The sequence below is a fragment of the Sorex fumeus genome, unplaced genomic scaffold (assembly GCF_029834395.1).
Source record: "Sorex fumeus unplaced genomic scaffold, SorFum_2.1 ptg000044l, whole genome shotgun sequence".
Classification (NCBI taxonomy): Eukaryota; Metazoa; Chordata; class Mammalia; order Eulipotyphla; family Soricidae; genus Sorex; species Sorex fumeus.
This window is the reverse complement of record NW_026606101.1, coordinates 9,722,643-9,741,036: the sequence shown is the minus strand read 5'-3', so window position 1 is coordinate 9,741,036 and position 18,394 is coordinate 9,722,643. Positions and strand designations below refer to the sequence as shown.

The 18,394-nt window shown below is 57.4% G+C and overlaps 2 protein-coding genes across 7 annotated transcripts in view; both read left to right on the top strand.

The window, feature by feature from the left end:
• DLGAP4 (DLG associated protein 4) overlaps positions 1-4,444 on the top strand; it is a 181,638-nt gene extending 177,194 nt beyond the window's left edge. For 5 of the 6 annotated variants that reach the window (XM_056121480.1, XM_056121479.1, XM_056121481.1 and 2 more), the window contains 3 exons: positions 2,074-2,165; positions 3,276-3,431; positions 4,159-4,444. In XM_056121480.1, the coding sequence (XP_055977455.1) occupies positions 2,074-2,165; positions 3,276-3,431; positions 4,159-4,377 (467 nt within the window). In that variant the 3' untranslated portion in view covers positions 4,378-4,444. Of the gene's footprint in view, positions 1-2,073; positions 2,166-3,275; positions 3,502-4,158 lie in introns of all 6 variants that reach the window. The other variant, XM_056121482.1, reaches the window with a different exon arrangement.
• A 7,587-nt stretch (positions 4,445-12,031) lies between these two features.
• On the top strand, positions 12,032-18,135 carry MYL9 (myosin light chain 9). Its single transcript, XM_056121493.1, has 4 exons — positions 12,032-12,114; positions 13,627-13,837; positions 16,433-16,594; positions 17,546-18,135. The coding sequence occupies exons 2-4, from the start codon at positions 13,654-13,656 to the stop codon at positions 17,716-17,718; spliced, it is 519 nt and encodes a 172-aa protein (XP_055977468.1). The 5' UTR covers positions 12,032-12,114; positions 13,627-13,653; the 3' UTR covers positions 17,719-18,135.
• Positions 18,136-18,394: the final 259 nt, after the last annotated feature.

Below are 18,394 nucleotides of genomic sequence, written 5' to 3'. Positions count from 1 at the left end.
CCCACTCCAGCAGTGCTCACGGGCTCTGGATCTCTGGACTCGGGGTTGTTTCTGGCAGTGCTTAGACCATCCAGTGCTGGGGGAGCACTTTACCACTGAGCTACATCCCAGCTGCCCCTTTTCTATATTTGGGGGTTGGTGGTTTTGCTTTCATAATAGCCACCCTAATGGGTGTGAAGCAGCGTCTCACTGGGCTTTAGAGTTGCATGACCCTGATGTGAGCTGCTGCCCTGGCCCTCCAGGTATCTCTGGAGAGATGTCTGCTCCAGCCTTTGCCCTTTATTTTGGTGAGCCAGACCTGGTGGTAATCAGGAGCCCTGCGGTCCCGAGGAGCACATCCAGGGCTCCCGCATGCAGAGCAGCTCACTGAGCCATCCTTCCAGCCCTTCTTTTCTTTCTTAGACACCAGTGCAGCCTCATGGTTTAGAATTCTAAAGAGAGACTTTCCTTCAGCGAGACGCGTATACTCCTGCCGGCCACCCTCAAGGCTCTGTCCCGCCCCCCCCCCCCCCACCACCAAGTCAGTCAAGATCCAAGTTTTTTACCAGGAGCTTCCTCAGTCCCGTTCTCGGCAGGGTTTCATCATCTCTGCGTCATTTCCAGGGAGAAACTTGGTTCTGATTTTCTCTGTCCTAGTTCAAGGCTTATGTGTTTTGTTGTTGTTTTGTTTTTGTTTTCTGGTGAGGGGGCAGACCTGGCAGTGCTGAGGGCTTATTCCTGGCTGTGTTCAGGGATCACTTACTAGTGGGGCTCAAACCCAGGTCCACCTCATGGGAGTCTAGCACCGACGCGCTGGCCCCTGGGGGGCGCATGTGTTCTCTTTCTGGTGTCTTACCATTGCTCTCTCGCACACTTGCCTCTGCTTATGCCTTTTCATGGTTAAATGTCACATGTTAAATGGTAAGCGTTCTTCTGCCATTCACTGTTACTGTAATATCTGTTTAGTGCCTGTCCTTCTTCCTTTGTTAACTTACTAATTTCTCGATAGAGCAAACCTTTTTAGTTTGGGTGGGCAGGGGGCCTGGAGTCAGATTATATTCCGGGCTGGCTTTTTGGGTTACGCCTGGCGACGCACAGGGGTTACTCCTGGCAGTTCTCGGGAGACCATATGGGATGCTGGGAATCGAACCTGGGTTGGCCACATGCAGTACCCACAGTACTATCGCTCCAGCCCCACACTTGAGCCTTCTTTCACCCCCAGGCACCTAGAAGGCTGCTAAGGACCTAAGCTCTGGCCCCTTGGTGCTTAGCCAGGCTCTGGAAAACTACAACCCCCAATCCCTGCTAATTGCAAATGAGTGATTCCTGGCCTATTTCCTCAGTGTTTACCACTCCACCTTTACCTGAACCCTTTCACCCCAAGAATCTCCCTCGGGAGCAGGACACACCTCATTCACTCTGCTGCAGAGTTCTGCCCACGCAAGGCGCATTTAAATTTCTTGTTGATGTTGTTTAGCTTTTCAGTGATTTCGAAGGCGAGTAGAAGGTAAGGGTTGAAGTTGGTAGTCTTTAGTGCCTGCACTGTGAAAACTGGAAATTTCACATAAAAAAAAATCAATCTTGTATTCCGGAGCTAAACATTTAATGGTTAACTATTCTATTAAATAAAATATGAGCAGAGAATCTAAGGCTTCTAGATTTATGGTCATAATTAAAGTGCACTATTATGTCATCTGTTCCTTGAAGGTTTTGTAAAATCTCACCCATAAAACTTCACAGGACCTCTGGGAAGATTTTAAAGCTTCAGAATTTCTTTTCATAGTTATTAGGCTAACCGGATATTCTTTTTCTTCTTGAAGTTTATGTTAGTGATTTGTCTTTCTTGGAATTTTTTTTAATTTAAACTCAATTTTCATATATTTTGCCATAATGTTTAGGAACGAGTTGGTGGGACTAAGTACCATTTACATATTTCACAGTTGAGAGTGGGTTAGCAGAAGGGTAAAATGAAGACCAGGTGCCAAGTACAATTAGAGATTTTTGTCTGAAGATGGTCTGGAAAGATGGAAGCCGTGATTCTGTCCCCCTGCCCCCTGCGTTCTGCTCAGCCCTCTCCTATCTTGTCTCTCTCAGTCTTAGGAAAAGTCCTCAGTGCTGTGGGCAGTGCCCAGCTCCTGATGTCCCAGAAATTCCAGCAGTTCCGGGGCCTCTGTGAGCAAAACTTGGTGAGTTCAATTCTTCTTCCTGCCCTACTTCTCGCCATGAGTCCTAGCTCGGCTGTTTGCCGGGACCCATCACTGCTCCCTCAAGGGCATGAGAAGGATGACAAGACACATGTCCTGCCAACCCTCTCAACTCTGGACCTCTGAAAAGTGGTCCAGAATAAGTCAGCAGTGCTGTCTGCGTAGAACATGCTCCCCGAGGCCAGGCGGGAGCTCAGTGCTCAGTGGGCCAGAGAGATGCTGGGCTCCGTCTCCGGCAGCACTGGGTGTGGCCCCCAAAGCAAAAATCATAAAAGTAGCAATCCGTATACTAAGAGAAAGTGTCAAGGTAAGGATAATGGAATAGCACCACTTGGGGGCCAGGGTTCAATCTCTAGCACTGCATACGACCCCCCTGCCCCCCAGGCTTGGTGGGCCCTGCGTGAAAAAAAATACCCTCAGGGGCCGGAGCCTTAGTATAGCAGGAGGGGCACCAGCCTCATACACAGCTGGGTTCAGTCCCCGGTATGGTCCCCTGTACCCCGCCAGGAGTAAGCCCTCAACATTGCCAGGTGTGGCCTTATTGCTTAGAGAGCGGAGAGTTTCCCTGTGGAGGGGGATGTGTCTGGGACCTGCCGTGAAGGATGTTTGGCCACAGATGGGTGGATGAGGGGTCAGAGCAATAGCACAGCTGGGAGGGCGTTTGCCTTGCACGTGGCTGACGCAGGTTCGATTCCCATTATCCCATATGGTCCCCCCGAGCACCGCCAGGAGTAATTCCCGAGTGCAGAGCCAGGAATAACCCCTGAGCATCGCCGGTGTGACCCAAACAGACGGGTGGATGAGAGAGAAGCCACATAAGGGGCACCACCTACCAGCCATGCTGGCTTCTCCCCGGGCCCGGGAACAGTCGTGTGTCCGGCCTTCCTGCAGGCCTTCTGGCCACTGCAGGGACACAGGTCAGGCCCCTCCCGAGGCTCTTTGACTTTCAGAGCTCCTGCTGACTGGCAGCTGGCCCCTCAGCGACCCCCCCACCTCACTCAGAGGGGGAGCAACCCCCCTGGGGGGATGGGGTGCCACACCCGCGCCTGTCCCGCCTGCCCCACTGATGCCCCGTCTCCCTGCCCCCAACAGAACCCTGACGCCAACCCGCGTCCCACGGCCCAGGACCTGGCCGGGTTCTGGGACCTGCTGCAGCTGTCCATCGAGGACATCAGCATGAAGTTTGACGAGCTCTACCACCTCAAGGCCAACAGCTGGCAGCTGGTGGAGACCCCCGAGAAGAGGAAGGTGAGCATGGAGCAGTGCGGAGGGCAAGTCCAGGGACAAATTCCTGGTCGGCAATAACGCTGCCACATCGGTCAGTGCTGCTTGGCCCCCTTCTCCGTGTGTCGTCTTTGAGCTGGGGGCTCGCGTCCATCGCCCGCGTGCGGGGGTCCATGCTTGGCGCCCACCCCAGCATGCCGCCCGCCCCGCCCCCACGCATGCCCCGTCCTGCCCCGCATGTCACATAGGTGCTGGAGGGTGGGGGGGTCCCGGGAGGTGGCTGCCCACTTGGTCACTGACAGGCTGGTATAACTTTGGTGGCCCGACAGAGGGTCTTCCCCCGGAGCCAGCTTTCTCCCCCCTCCCGGAAAGCAGTGGCCCCCGGCGACCCTAGGGTCACTGCTGTGGGACTGTGGCCCGTGCATGAAGTGTGATATCAGAGCCCCGAGGCCCCGTCCCCCTCTGCCCGAGCCTTGGGGTCCCGGTGGTCCCAAGCAGGGCTGGGCACGGGTTGATGGGTCCATCCCTTTCTGCCCGAAACTCCTCCTTCAAGTCTAAGCTTGCTTCCTGTGCTCGTGCCGTCCCCATCGTCATCGCTTCTCGTGGCTTCCTGGATCCACATGCGCGTTGTGTGTGGGGCGCAGTGGGGGGCGGGAGCTGCCAGCATGTGGTCGGGGCTAGGTAGCGCCACACGCATGCGCAATGTGGCACCTTTATTTTATTTTTTCCTTCCCTCACTGTCTCACTAAAGGAAGAGAAGAAACCACCCCCTCCGGTCCCAAAGAAGCCAGCCAAATCCAAGCCGGCGGTGAGCCGGGACAAGGCCTCAGACGCCGGGGACAAGCAGCGGCAGGAGGCCCGCAAGAGACTGCTGGCAGCCAAACGGGCCGCGTCTGTGCGGCAGAACTCGGCCACAGAGAGTGCGGACAGCATCGAGATCTATGTCCCCGAGGCCCAGACCCGGCTCTGAGAACCAGCAAGGATCAACGCTTTTAAGTCATTAAAAACAAAAACGAAACAAAACAAAAAAAAAAACACATAAACTAAATGCAAATGGAACAAAATTTTCTCAACCTTTAGTACGGTCGTTCTGTCTCGAGACCCTGAGCCAACTTTCCAATTGACGCATCCAAGGGCTCACGATTTGGCTTGTTTGGGTCCCTCCCAGGTTTAGATTATGAAGTCTTCACCCACAAAGATGTCAGCAAAACACAAAACTTTCCAACGTTTTTCCTCCTCCTGCTGGCCGTGGTGGACCAGATGGATGGACCAAGGCAGCCCCCGGCCCGGCCCGCGGTCTTTTTACCTGTTCTAACGAGAACCACTCTAGCTTGTTTACAAGACGACCGTCCAAAGGGGCAGCCTTGGGCGTCTGCCCTGTCCCTCCTCCTCCCCCGCTGACCCTCTCCGACCTTGGAATTTTCATTCTTCCGTTGTTTCTCTTTCCCCTCGGAGCTCACACAGGGGTCACCATCCCGACTTGCAGCTGGCTGGTCCCCAGCCCTTTCTGGGGTTGGGGGCCCAGAGAACAGAGACGGACACGCATCCCCCAGCCCCTCCCACCAAGTGCTCACACACAGTCACACACGCGTGCACACGCAGATGTAGCTTTCCTCCCTGCCCCCGGCACAGCGCCCACTGCCCCCCATGGCTTGCCCCCCCCTCCGCGCCCCCCAGGCAGGCCCAGAACGCCCCTGGGCCGGACTGAGAGTTGGGCTCCTCCCCGGAGGGAGGCAGAGAGAAAGCTGTGGGTCGCCACACGCCCACTTCTCCAGCCCCTTCTTCCTTCCGCGGATCGTCTGGCTCAGAGGGGCACGCGGGGGACGCGAGCGCGCCCTCGGCTTCCTCCCGGGGCCCTCGAACCTTGGCAGCGCCCGTGCCCAGCGCCGGGGGGCGGGCAGCGGTGTCTGTTCGTCGTGTACATATGCACATAGAACTTAGAGTATATTTAACAATCGCCCATCTGCTCACCCATGCCCAGCTCGCGGGGCACCTGGCAGGAGGCGGGTGTGTGAATAGCATATATTTTTACATGTACTATATCTAGGTGTGTGTACAAGTGTGTGTAAAAATATAGACCTTGTGTGTAAGCAGCCCCCTTCCCTTTTTTTTTTTCTTCCCGTCCTGTCCGTCCCCTCCCCCACCCCCGGGCCCATCTGCCCAGCCTGAGTTTTCTGTTCTCTTCTGTTTCTCGCCCCCCACCCTCCTCCTTTCTCCTGCGCCCCTCAGCCCCACTCCCAGGGTGTCCGGACCCTGAGCTGCAAAGGCCCGCGGGGCGGGGCGGGCAGGCGCGGGTCTCGGCAGCGGGCTCAGGCCTCGGGGTTCTGATCTGCTGTGGGGGGGACCTGGCGCCGGACGCGTCTTCGTGTCTAGGCTTGCTGCAGGGGCCCGGGGAAACCAGGGCCCGCTCTGGGGCCCCATTCCAGCTTGGCCGCCGTCTGTGACCTTGGGCAAGTCACTTGACCTCTGTGTGCCTCAACTTCCTCCTCTGTAACATGGGGACAGTCCCGCCCCTCCCTACCTCACAGGCATGTTGTGAGAATAAATGAGGTAACGTGTACCAAGGGCTCCTGGTGTTATTGTGGTGAAATGGGGGGGGGGGGGGGTGTGCGGGGCATGGGTAACTCCAGGAGACCAATCGGAACCCTCCTAGGCAGCCACTCTGGACACAGGGTAAGTAGAGTGTGAGGCTCTGACCCTGCACAGGAAACCATATTTCAGGGACTGGAGCCATAGCACAGCAGGTAGGGTGTTCGCCTTGCACGTGGCCAACCCGGGTTCGATTCCCAGCATCCCATGTGGTCCCCTGAGCACTGCCAGGAGTGATTCCTGAGTACAGAGCCAGGAGTAACTCCTGTGTATCGTCAGGATACACACACACACACACACACAAAAGCCAAAAATAAAAAAAAGGAAACTAAATTCTGAATCTCCTCACCTGGAGAGGCAGGCCCGCCCACCAGCTTATTGTGAGCGAGAGGGCTTCAAACCTCCCTAGCTGGAGAGAGCTCGGTGGCCTGGAGCACATTTGCATGCAGGAGCCCCACGTTCTGTCCCCAACACCGCATGTATGGTCCTCCAAGCACCACCAAGTGTGGACTCCTAAAATTTTTTTTAAATTTCTCTTTTAAATTTAAACTTTTTTTTTTTAATGGTTGGCCTAAAAGGCCAGAGAGATAGATAGTACAGCAGGCAGGGCATTTGCTTTGCATGCATCCAATCCAGGTTTGGTCTCTGATACCCCATATGGTCCCCTGAGCATCTCCAGGAGTGATTCCTGAGTACAGAGCCAGGAGTCAGCTCTGAGCACTGCCAGGTGTGGCCCCCAAAACATACATATGTATGTATGTACATATGTATATGTATATGTATATTTGTATACACATACACTTCCCTAAAGAGACAGCATAGGGGCTGGAGAGATAGCACAGTGGGTAGGGCGTTTGCCTTGCTCGTGGCCGACCTGAGTTCGATTCCCAGCATCCCGTATGGTCCCCTGAGCACTGCCAGGGAGTAACTCCTGAGTGCAGAGCCAGGAGTAACCCCCGTGCATCGCCAGGTGTGACCCAAAAAGCAAAAAAAAAAAAGAGACAGCATAGAGGCCGAGGCACTTTCTAACATGCTGCTGTGGCCATGACTCTGGTGCCCATTCCAGGACCACTTACGGTCCCCTGAGCACCACCAGGTGAGACCCCAAAAAAAACAACAAAAAGCAATGTGGGAACCCAGGAGAGCAGCCCTCCCATACAGCCCACCCATCTGAGGCCGGGGCATTCGGTACGCCCCACACTCCACCCAGGGGCTGCCTTCCCCTGGACACTGCCAGCATTGAGCCCAGCAGCTCGCCCACAGGACTCACAGCCAGACGCACCTGTCCATGTCTGACGGGCAAGACCACGTGCCACAGGAGGCCATGGGAACCGGGAGGGCTGCACCCACGGGTGCATGCAGCAGCCTGCTGGGCACGTAGAGGGGCTGTCACACCCGGGCCCAGGACCTGGCGGTGACCATGCCTTATGGGAACACGGGTCTCTTGGGACAATTCTGGGGCCAAACCTCTGGCGGCCCCTGGACCCAGCCCTTCCCTCCTGAGCTGTGGCCACCGGGCACTTGGACTGCAGCTGGGGATCTCACTCCCGGGCCAGTGGTGGGTGCCTTCCAGGACCTGCTGCTGTCCTGAGCCTAGAAGGGGGCGCATTTGGAGAGTAAATGACAACGAGGTCTGAGACAGCCTTGGCTGCCAAACCAACACGAGTTACGAGTAAACGGAGGAGCGGTGGGCATCTGCTGTGGCAGGGGTAGGACCTCAAGGGTCTGTCTGGACCTCAGGGAGGGACCCAGGTCAGCACCACAGGGAGACATAAGCACGAGGTCTGGGACCCCACACCTCCCACTAATCACAGTGAACAGTGGGAGAAAGGTTTGGAAATTGGCACTTGGCAGCCATCAAAGCCACTGTTCAAAGGCGGAGGACTACGAATTCCATCTTCAAGAAACAGTCCATCAACATACTGAATTTTTAAAAGGTGGACATGAGGGCAGAGAACGAGCACAGAGGTAGGGCATGTGCCTTATCTGCCTTGCATGCAGGTTCATGCAGCAGCCCCAGCAGCCCAGATGGTCTTGCAAGCATCTCCAGGAGTCATTCCTGAGAGCAGAGCCTGGAGTAAACCCTGAGCATCGCCAACTATGGCCCCAAAACAAAAGTTTTTTAAAAAAAGGGACAACAGGGGCCGGAGTGATAGCACAGCAGGTAGGGCATTTGCCTTGCACGCGGCCCACCCTGGTTCAATCCCTGGCATCCCCTATGGTCCCCCATGCACCACCAGGAGTAATTCCTGAGTGCAGAGCCAGAAGTAACCCCTGAACATCATTGGGTGTGACCCCAAAAGCAAAAAGAAAAAAAATTAATTAAAAATAAGGGACAACAGTAACTTTATGATGGATAAATATGACAGAAGTGACCTGAACTAGATGGTCAAAGCTTTTATGTGATGATGAGAAAAAGTTAACATTTCTGACTCGATGCACTCAGAGGCCAGGATGTGACATTTTGGAGATTTTCCTGTCAATAATGTGGACTCCAAGAGGGTGGCTCTGGGCTGAGCACAGCTGTGCTTGCAGGAGCCCCAAATTCCATCCAGCACCACGAGATGCCCAGACAAGATTAAAAAGAAAACAGACCGAAGTTTATTGAGAGGTCACACAAAGTAACAGGCCTGGACTCACAAATGTCAGCACTGAGGGGACAAAGAAAAGCTAGGGGACAGTTTCAGAGAAATTCAGGGTTTCTCGGTTCAGAAAAGGCGTCTGGCCAAGCCCCTTGGCACCCTTTATCGATACATGCAATACACTAGGAATAGACAAGAACTCCCAGGACTGGAGAGCACAGAGGGTAGGGCCCTTGCCTTGCGTATGACCTATCTGGGTTAGATCTCCAGCATCCCATATGGTCCTATCCTAGAGGCACCAGGAGTGATCCCTGAGTGCAGAATCAGGAGTGCGTGCTGAGTACCAGGTATATGCTACACACACACACACACACACACACACACACACACACACACACACAAAGATACACATACAAAGAGCTTCCTCACAGATAGGAGGTATCCAGAAAAACCTCCCTCATGTCACATTTAAGAGTGAAACACGGGGGCAGAGGTGGGGGCGGGCAAAGTGATAGTATAGCAGGTCGGGCACTTGCCTTCATGTGGCTGACCTGGATGTAATTCCCACCACCCCCATGATCCCCTAAGCTCTGCCAGGTGTGATCGCTGAGCACAGGGCCAGGAGTAAGCCCTGAGTAGCGTCAGGTGTGGCCCCAAAACAGCACAACAAACAAGTGAAAGGTGGAAGGGATAGTGGGAGAGAAAGCGCTTGTCTTGCTTAGAGCCAACCCTGATTCCATACCCAGCAACATATGGTCCAGCAAAACCCACCAGGGTCCCTCCTGAGCACAGAGCTAGGAGCAGCCCCTGAGAACGGCCACATGTGTCCCCAAAACATAATACCACCACCCCCAAAGGCAGAAAGCATGAAAGACAGAAAATTTGCTTCTACAATCAGAAACAATACAGGGATGGATGTCTGCTCTTGCCACTTCCATTCAAACTGTTCCTGAGGTTCCAATTAGGACAGTTTGGCAAGAAAACGAATGGCCGGAGGGAGCCTATCCAAAATGGAAAGGTAAAGGTAAAGGCCCTCCCGTTGTTCATCGATTTGCTTGAGCGGGCCCAGTAACGTCTCCATTGGAGACTTTGTTGTTACTGTGTCTGGCATATCGAATACGTCACGGGGAGCTTGCCAGGCTCTGCCGTGTGGTCGAGATACTCTCGGTAGCTTGCCGGGCTCTCCGAGAGGGGCGGAGGAATCGAACTCGGGTCGGCCATGTTGGTTGCGTGCAAGGCAAACGCCCTACCGCTGTGCTATCGCTCCAGCCCATCCAAAATGGAAAACAGAAGTTAAACTATTTGCAGAAAACAATCGTTCATAAAAAAAAAAATACCCAGTCACAAAGGAACTATTAAGAAACAAGTTCCCAGGGCTGGAGCGATAGCACAGCAGGTAGGGTGTTTGCCTTGCATGTGGCTCACCCGGGTTCAATTCTCAGCATCCCATATGGTCCTCTGAGCACTACCAGGAGTAATTCCTGAGTGCAGAACCAGGAGTAAACCCTGTGCATCGCCGGTGTTACCCAAAAAGAAAGAAAGAAAGAAAGAAAGAAAGAAAGAAAGAAAGAAAGAAAGAAAGAAAAGTTCCCTAGGGCTACTAAGGAACCAGTGTGTGTGTGTGTGTGTGTGAGTGTGTGTGTGTATGTGTATGAGTGTGGTGTGTGTGTGCACATGTGTGCACGTGTGTGCATGTGAGTGTGTGACTGTCTTTTCATCTTTCGAGTCACAGGGGTTTGGACCTGACAGGGCTCAGGGGTCCCAGTGCAGCAGGGTTTGACCTGAGTGATCAAACCTAGGTCAGTCACATGCAAGGCAAGATCCTGAACCCTAGTACTCTCTGGCCCCGGCAATCCTCAAGCTGTAGCCAGATCAGACAGCAGTATAAACCTGGGGGCCAGAACACCCCATTGTGTCACACCCCGTGGTGTGACAATGTCCCAGAGAGCAAGGGTCAGAGACAATCTCTAGGATACCCACCCGAGAGCACCTCCTGGTCCAATCCCAGATAGGAATCTGTATGCTTGCATGGTTGCCAGAGTGAGGGGAGGAAGGAAAGGGAGGTGGGATGTCACTGCCGATGGCACAATGTCTTCTGGGACTGATTAAAATGCTCTGGAAGGGGCCAGAGAGGGAGTGCACTGTCACGGAGTGTACTCAGAGTGTACTGTCAGTACGAAAGTTGATCACTTTTCTGGCATTCAGCCAACCCAGATTTGGTCCCCCCCCCCCCCCCGCCCGATCCCCGCCAGGAGTGATTCCTGAGCACAAAGCCAGGAGTAAGCCCTGAGCGCCACCGAGTGTGACCCAAACCTCTCATCACTGCCCACAACCCCCCGGGAAAAAAAAAAAGACAAAAATCAATGCCCAAGTGCAGGACTCATCTCTCCCCTAACCCGGCAGGAAACGGCCTTTCTCTTTCCAGCCGCTCTGCCAAAGTGACCCCAGTCCCAGGAAGCCCTGCCTCATCCTCCTGGCCTGTCCCCAACCCCAGCGCCTCCCTCCTCCCTCCTGGAAGGCTGCCACCAGGGCTGAGCGCAGCCCTGTCCCTTGCTGTCTGTGGCATCACCGCCCAGTGGGGTGCAGGGTCCACAGACCCAAGGCTGCTCCCTCTGCTTGGAATTCTCACAGCTCAGAGCCTCACAGTGGCCCAAAGGAGCCTGCGGGTGCCCGCTCTCTCCCCTCGCATCCCTCCCCACCAGCACTCAGGCCACCAGCTCCTGGCCAAGCCCCCCTTGCTCCAAGGTTCCCTCAGCACTGCCCAAATGTCACAGCATATCAACCTGCGTCCCGGTCCCTTCCCTATCCTAATTATCCCGGTACAGGAAGGGGCAGGGGCAGGTCCCTGGGGGGGGGGGGGACTGTGTCCCTGCAGGAGGAGGGTGGCACGTCCCCTTGGACACTTGTGTGCTACGTCAGAGCCCCCCACCCTCAGTTAGATATAAAGCCCGCAGGAGTCTGGAGAGGCTGCGGGTTCTGCAGTCCCAGGGATGGGGGTGCCTCTGGGCTGGGGCAGGGGGTGTTTGTCCTTCCAGACCACAGTCCTCTCTGGCCAGCTGCACCCTCTCGGCCTCCACCACTTCCCTTCTTCCCGTTCAGGGGGAAACTGAGAGCACTCCACAGAGCAGGGGTGGTACCTCCACCCAGGAGGCCCTCTATGGTCTGATGGACAGGCCTGTCCTCCTGGGGGGCACCGGGCAGGGACTCTGGGGGGCAGGGGCTGGTTCTGAGAACTGGTAAGCCCAGTCTGGGGGTGCGGGGTGGGGAGTGGGGGGCGCTCACCCTGCTGGCTCTCTCCTCCTGCCCACCCCACAGCCTGGGGGTGCAACCGGCCCCACCCCCATCTCTCCATACGGCCGGAGGCCAAATAAGGCGGGCGCGGCCCCGCCCCCAGTGCACATTCTTCTGCCTTGTAAGGCTGGGCCTGAGCCACAGCTGCGGATGCACCGAAGGGAGGACAGACAGACCAACAGACAGACAGCCAGAGCAACAGCCCGAGCGACAGAGCGCACTCGCGCAGCGCCTTCTCTCTCCAGGTGAGTGCAGGGCCAGGTGCGGGGGGGGGGGGGTTGGGGGGGTCCCATACGCCTAGCCAGGAGAGAGGCTGGAGAGGGCCCCCCCACACACACACACTCCCGGGGTCGTGGCCCTGGCGCTAACCTGTGCCCCCACCCACACTGCAGCTGCTCGCAGGAATGTGGCTGGACACTGAGGCGTGGGCGCCCACCCGGCCCAGCCCCACAGCCAGGAGGTGTCCTGGGAGATCTGTGGGGGGTCGCCATTGTCACAGTCCGCCAAGCACCACAGGGATGTCCCAGATATCCAGGACAGAGTCCGGGTGGGGCCTCTATTCGCACCTGGGTCTGAGTGGGGGTTACTTTGGCTTGGTCCAGGAAGGTCAGGCCGGGAAGCCGTCTGTCACCCACCTCAACCCGGGGACATGCCAGGATGGGGGTGCAGAAATTGGGGGTCGCAGGAAGGACCAGGGTCCTGGGCTGAAGGCCCAGAGGTTGCTCCGAGGATGCTCAGAACCACACAGTCTGGGGCAAAGAAACAAGACGCTGGACCAGGGAAAGAGGGGCAGCAGGCCTGGGCCCCTCCGACAGGCCACAGTGACTCTCAGCTTTCAGGGTACAGTTCCGGCAAAGTGCCCCTTGTGGGTCTCAGTTTCTTAGCCTGTGTAGTGGGGGCAGCCGCCTGGACAAAGCTGCTTCAGAGCCACTCACCCAAGGAGCCGCTTTGAGCCCTGCGGGGGTGGGGGTGGTGAGGGGACACACAGCATGCCCAGTGTTCCTGTCACAGCAAGGGCAGAGTCAGGCCAGCACCCTGGGGCGCCCGTAGGACAAGCCTTCAGGGGGAGAGACCAAGGAAAACCCTGGGGGAGGGGGGTATTCTGAGGCAGAGGGATAGCTGGACCCCAGCTCAGCAGACCCACAGATTGGGGGGGATGGCAGACACGGGGAGGGAGATGGGTGAGTGAACATGGCTCGGGAGTTGCCCAGAACCCTCCAGGGGGCAAGAGGTGCAGGTTTGGGCCACTGGGGGTGAGAGCCGGCTGAGAAGTGGGATCAGGTGTGACTGTGGGTGACAAGGACCTGGGGTTGTCTGGCTCGGGGAGTGAGGAGGAGAGACTGTCCAGGCCAGGCCAGTCACCCACAGGGGCAGGGGCACAGCAGACAGGAGGGGTGGGGTGGGGGGCTGCACACCCAGGCTTTTCCAGAACCAGGGGAAGGCACACCCTGAGGGTGTCAGGCTGCTGGTCCAGCTCTTCCTTGTGGGGGCGTTGCCCTCACGGCCCCCCATGGGAGTGCTGCGGGACTGTGGGGCCAAGCCTGTCCTGAGGGTTTGGCCAAACCTGCGGGGGGACTCAGGTCTTTGTGTCTGCCCTCTTCCAGGGGGGAAGGGTTCCAACGCTGGCCACAACGGGGGTCCCCGCTCCCAGATGAGGAAACTCCCCGGAGAAGTAGAAGAAGAGGCAGGGACCCTCCAGTGCCCCAGTCATCAGCTCTCTCTCCTCCCCCCACCCCATGCCCATCCTCCACCTTCAGGGAAACCCCCCCACCCCACAAGCCAAGATGTCCAGCAAGAGGGCCAAGGCCAAGACCACCAAGAAGCGGCCCCAGAGGGCCACGTCCAATGTCTTCGCCATGTTCGACCAATCGCAGATCCAGGAGTTCAAGGAGGCCTTCAATATGATTGACCAGAACCGCGACGGCTTCATTGACAAGGAGGACCTGCACGACATGCTGGCCTCGCTGGGTGAGGGCCCCGAGGGGCAGGGAGGGGCGCCCCAGCCTTGGAGGGCTCCCCTGAGTGGGTACTCCGCCTCTAAGAGCCGCTCTGCCTCTTTTTTTTTCACTTTTTGGGTCACACCCGGCGATGCACAGGGGTTACTCCTGGCTCAGGAATGCATGCATTCACTCCTGACGGTGCTCAGGGGGCCATATGGGATGTTGGGAATCGAACCCGGGTAAGCTGCATGCAAGGCAAATGCCTTACCCGCTGTGCTATCATTGCAGCCCCTGTTCTGCCTCTTTTTGCTGTTTTTAGAGCAGGTCAGCGAGGTAAAGCTGTTCTCTTTGGTTGGCTGGTTGGGCGCCCCAGCCAGCGATGCTCAGGGCTGACTCCTGGCTCTGCACTCAGGGATCACTGCTGGCGGTGCTCACGGCACCATATGGGATGCCGGAGATGGAATCTGGATTGGCCACTTGCAAAGCAAGCGCCCTCCCTGCTGTCCTAGTGCTCTGGCCCTCTAGGAGCCACTTTATTGTTTTTGTTTTTTTTTTAATTTTTTAATTTTTATTAGTGAAACACCATGAGGTACAGTTGTAAACTTACAAATTTTTGTGCTTGTGTTTCAATTATACAATGATCAAATACCCATCCCTCCACCAGTGCCCATTTCCCACCACCACGGATCCTAGTATCCCTCCCAACCCCCATCCTCCCATCCCACCCTGCCTCTGTGGCAGGGAATTCCCTTTTGTTCTCTCTCTCTTATTGGGTGTTGTGGTTTGCAAAAGAGGCAATGGGTAACAATCATGTTTGGTCTATAGTCTACTTTCAGCATGCGTCTCCCATCCTGGGAGGATCCTCCCAACACCCTTTATTTGGTGCTTCCTTCTCTATCTGACCCTCTAGGAGCCACTTTGAGTGACACACTTGCCACCCTGTAGACAAAGCCGGGGCCTCGAGGTGTGGCCAGGGGACCTCCTGACTTCAGAGGCCCCCAGGCCCCTCCAGCCCCATCACTTGCCCAGAATCTGCATCTCTGTGCTCAGAGAGCTCAGGAACTGGATCTGATTCACAGAGGCTTGGATGGGGGAAGCTGAGCCCCAGGGACGCCCTCCAGCCTGTGCCCAGCCCCCACGTCCCTCCCTCCTGAAAGAGGGGATCACAGTGAACACAGCCCGGGTGGTCAGCCCTGAGCGCTCCCTGGTGCCTCTGCTCTGGTGCATCTGTCCCCTGCCTGTACTCAGGGGGAGTGGTCCTGTGTGACCACCCACATGCCCAGAAGCGGGAGACCTTGAGTGGGGAACACTGCCACCTCTCAGTGCCCCGCCCCAGCAGACCACCCGCAAAGGAGGCCTGGGGAGCAGCGGGGCTGTGGGTGCGGAGACCCCAGAGGCTGGGGGGCCCAGCCAGCCTGCAGGGACACAGAATGGACATACCCTCCCACATCGGAGGCAGGCCCCCCTCTCCCAGGGTGCTAAGCCTGAGATCCATGGCAGCCCTGGGCACCTCCCAGAAAACCCACACCCCCGGGGCTGGAGCGATAATACAGCAGGTAGGGCGTTTGCCTTGCACGCAGCCAACCTGGGTTCGATTCCCAGCATCCCATATGGTCCTCTGAACACCAACAGGAGTGATTCCTGAGTGCATGAGCCAGGAGTAATCCCTGTGCATCACCGGGTGTGACCCAAAAAGGAAAAAAAAAAAAGATAGAAAACCCACACCCTTAGTCTGGTGCTCCTGTTCGCGGGTCCAACTCAGAGCATCTCCCTCAGGATCACCAGCATGCACGTGGCAGCAATGACCGACCACGAGGCCCCATCCTACAAGGGGGCAGGAGAGACAGCTCCAGGGGCAGAACCCATGCTCAGCCCGAGGGAGCCCCAGGGTCGGCCCCGTGCACTTCATGGTCCCCTGAAGACAGCTGGGAGCCACCCTCGAGCACAGAGCTGGGAATAGTTCCTGAGCACTGTCTTAGGTGCAGGACCCCCCCCCCCCGAAAAAAGGATGTCGACAGTACAGCAGGGAAGGCATTTGCCTTGCACGCAGTTGACCCGGGTTCAATTCCCAGCATCTCATATGGTCCCCCAAGCACCGTCAGGAATAATTCCTGAGTGCAATCAGGAGGAACCCCTGAGCATCACTTGGTAGGACCCAAAAAGGGAAAAAAAAAAAAAAGAAGAAGAAGATGGGGTTGGAGTGATAGCAGATCGGGTAGGGCGTTTGCCTTGCACGCGGCCAACCCGGGTTCCCTAAGCACCGCCAGGAGTAATTTCTGAGTGCAGAGCCAGGAGTAACCCCTGTGCACCACCAGGCGTGACCCAAAAAGCAAAAAAAAAAAAAAAAAAAAAAGATGAAAGCTGAGTTGTGGTGCAGAGCTATGTATGTGCCGGGGGTGGTGGGGGGCAAGGGGGCTTGATCTGAGCCGTGTGGGTACTGCCAGCACCTGGCAGAAACAGGCAGCGGACAAGCTCTCGGAATAGGGCTGCCCGCACTCACCCCACACACATGATATATGTGGACCTTCCTCAAACCTGTGGGGCTCTGGGGTCAGCGGGGAGGGGACCACCGGGCTGGAGCAGGCCGGGCTGTGGCCACAGACTCACGTGTCCCCGCCCGCAGGGAAGAACCCCACGGACGAGTACCTGGAGGGCATGATGAGCGAGGCCCCGGGGCCCATCAACTTCACCATGTTCCTCACCATGTTCGGGGAGAAGCTGAACGGCACCGACCCCGAGGACGTGATCCGCAACGCCTTCGCCTGCTTCGACGAGGAGGCCTCAGGTCAGCGCAGGGCGTGTGCCAGGACCCCCTAGCCCCCCCACGGCCAGGACAGGCCTTCCGCAGAGACCCAGAGCAGCTGGTTCTGACCCAGAGCTCAGGCACGGCTGCTTCCTGGTTCTCTCCCATGCTGAGACTCTGAGCACGGTTTGCTCTCTTGTTCACTGACGTGTGCGGTGCCAGAATCAAACCCACGGTCTCACACTCGCAGGCCAAGTGCTCTGAGCCACGCCGCCGCCCCCTTCTCTAACCGCTTTGACCCCTTCAGGAAGTCAAGCCATGGTTTGCTCGGGAGGGCAGAGCGATACTGCAGGCGTAAGGCCTTACACACTGCTGACCCGTTTGGTCCCTGGCACCGTGTATGGTCATCTGAGCATGGCCATGGGTCACTCCTGAGCAAAGAACCAGGAATAGCCCCCCGGCAAAGCTCAAACACTCCCCTATAGTAACCAGAAAGCAATGTTCTCTGGCCAGCGGAAGGGACAGAAACTAATGCCCAGTCCGATGCCCCAGCTAAACTGAGCCAGGCCAGAGCAGAGCAGGACCAGCTGTGTTCCAGCTGGAATGTGACACTGTGTGTGTGTGGGGCGGGGGAAGGGGGCGGGGAGGGAGACCACAGACACCCCCCAATTGCCCAGGCACATCAGAACACTGTCCTGACGTCAGCCCTCCACATTCCCAAACCAAATAGGCACCGAGGGAGGTGGAGTGACTCGTGGGTGGACTCCAGCGCTAGCATCAGGGGGCTTGAACTCTAAAGGCAGGAGAGGCCCAGCATGCCCTGCACAGCCCCCCAACCCCCAACCCCCCCCCCCGACAGTTCCCACAGCACTCTCCCCGCTGGGGGACCGCAGAGAGCACAGGAGGGGGGTGGGAGGTGGCAGGCCCAGGTAGGGGTGCAGGCAGGGCTTGGCCTGGCTCCCCTCCCCGACTCACCCCTGGGCCCTGCTCCAGGGGTCATCCATGAGGACCACCTGCGGGAGCTGCTGACCACCATGGGCGACCGCTTCACAGATGAGGAGGTGGACGAGATGTACCGTGAGGCGCCCATTGACAAGAAGGGCAACTTCAACTATGTGGAGTTCACGCGCATCCTCAAGCATGGCGCCAAGGACAAGGACGACTAGGCCAAGCCCCCCCCTCGACCTCCCCGTGCCCCCATGCCCCCGGCTGCAGCCCCACCCCCATGAGCTGGGCCCTCCTGAGGGAGCCTCCCTGGAGAGAAGGGGAGGAGACAGCCCCAAGTATCCGCGAGAGGCTCATGCCCACCCTCCCAGGGAGAGAACCCCCAACTCGGGCACCCCAAGAAGGCTCTCAGAGACCCCTACACCTGGGGATCCCCCCAGGAAGAGCCCTGCATCCCGGTCCTGATCCGGAACCCCACTTCACGTGCACGCACCCAGGCCCTCCAGGCCCCTTCCCAGCACCACTACAAACCCACGAGCACCCCAGGCTGGGCCACAGACCTTCCCCTCTCCCCCTCCCCAGAGGCAGCAGTGACGGGTCTGCCCAGTGCAGGCAGGAGTGAACAGAATAGAAGGCTGAGTACTAAGCACTGAGCACGGCCTCGGGTCTGTGTGTCCATGGTGAAATGAGGGGCCCTACGCAGCTTTCCTGCCTCTCCTCCCCTGGGGGCCTGCAATGGGTGGGGCTGGGGGGCTTCCCAGCCAGCAGCTGGCTGGGACGTCCCAATGGGGGTGCAAGGCCGTGGGGCAGCTCGGTGCTCCTGGATAGCCAGGGGGTCCCAGGAGGACAGGGAGGCTGTGGGACCAGGAAGAAGGGTGTCCCCAGTGGCCTTGGGGG

Bases quoted from the DNA above. Each gene is read 5' to 3' on its own strand.
- MYL9 (XM_056121493.1), top strand. From the start codon at position 13,654: ATGTCCAGCAAGAGGGCCAAGGCCAAGACCACCAAGAAGCGGCCCCAG. The intron at 13,838-16,432 runs GTGAGGGCCCCG...CCCCGCCCGCAG, and splicing joins CGACATGCTGGCCTCGCTGG to GGAAGAACCCCACGGACGAG. The intron at 16,595-17,545 runs GTCAGCGCAGGG...GCCCTGCTCCAG, and splicing joins CTTCGACGAGGAGGCCTCAG to GGGTCATCCATGAGGACCAC.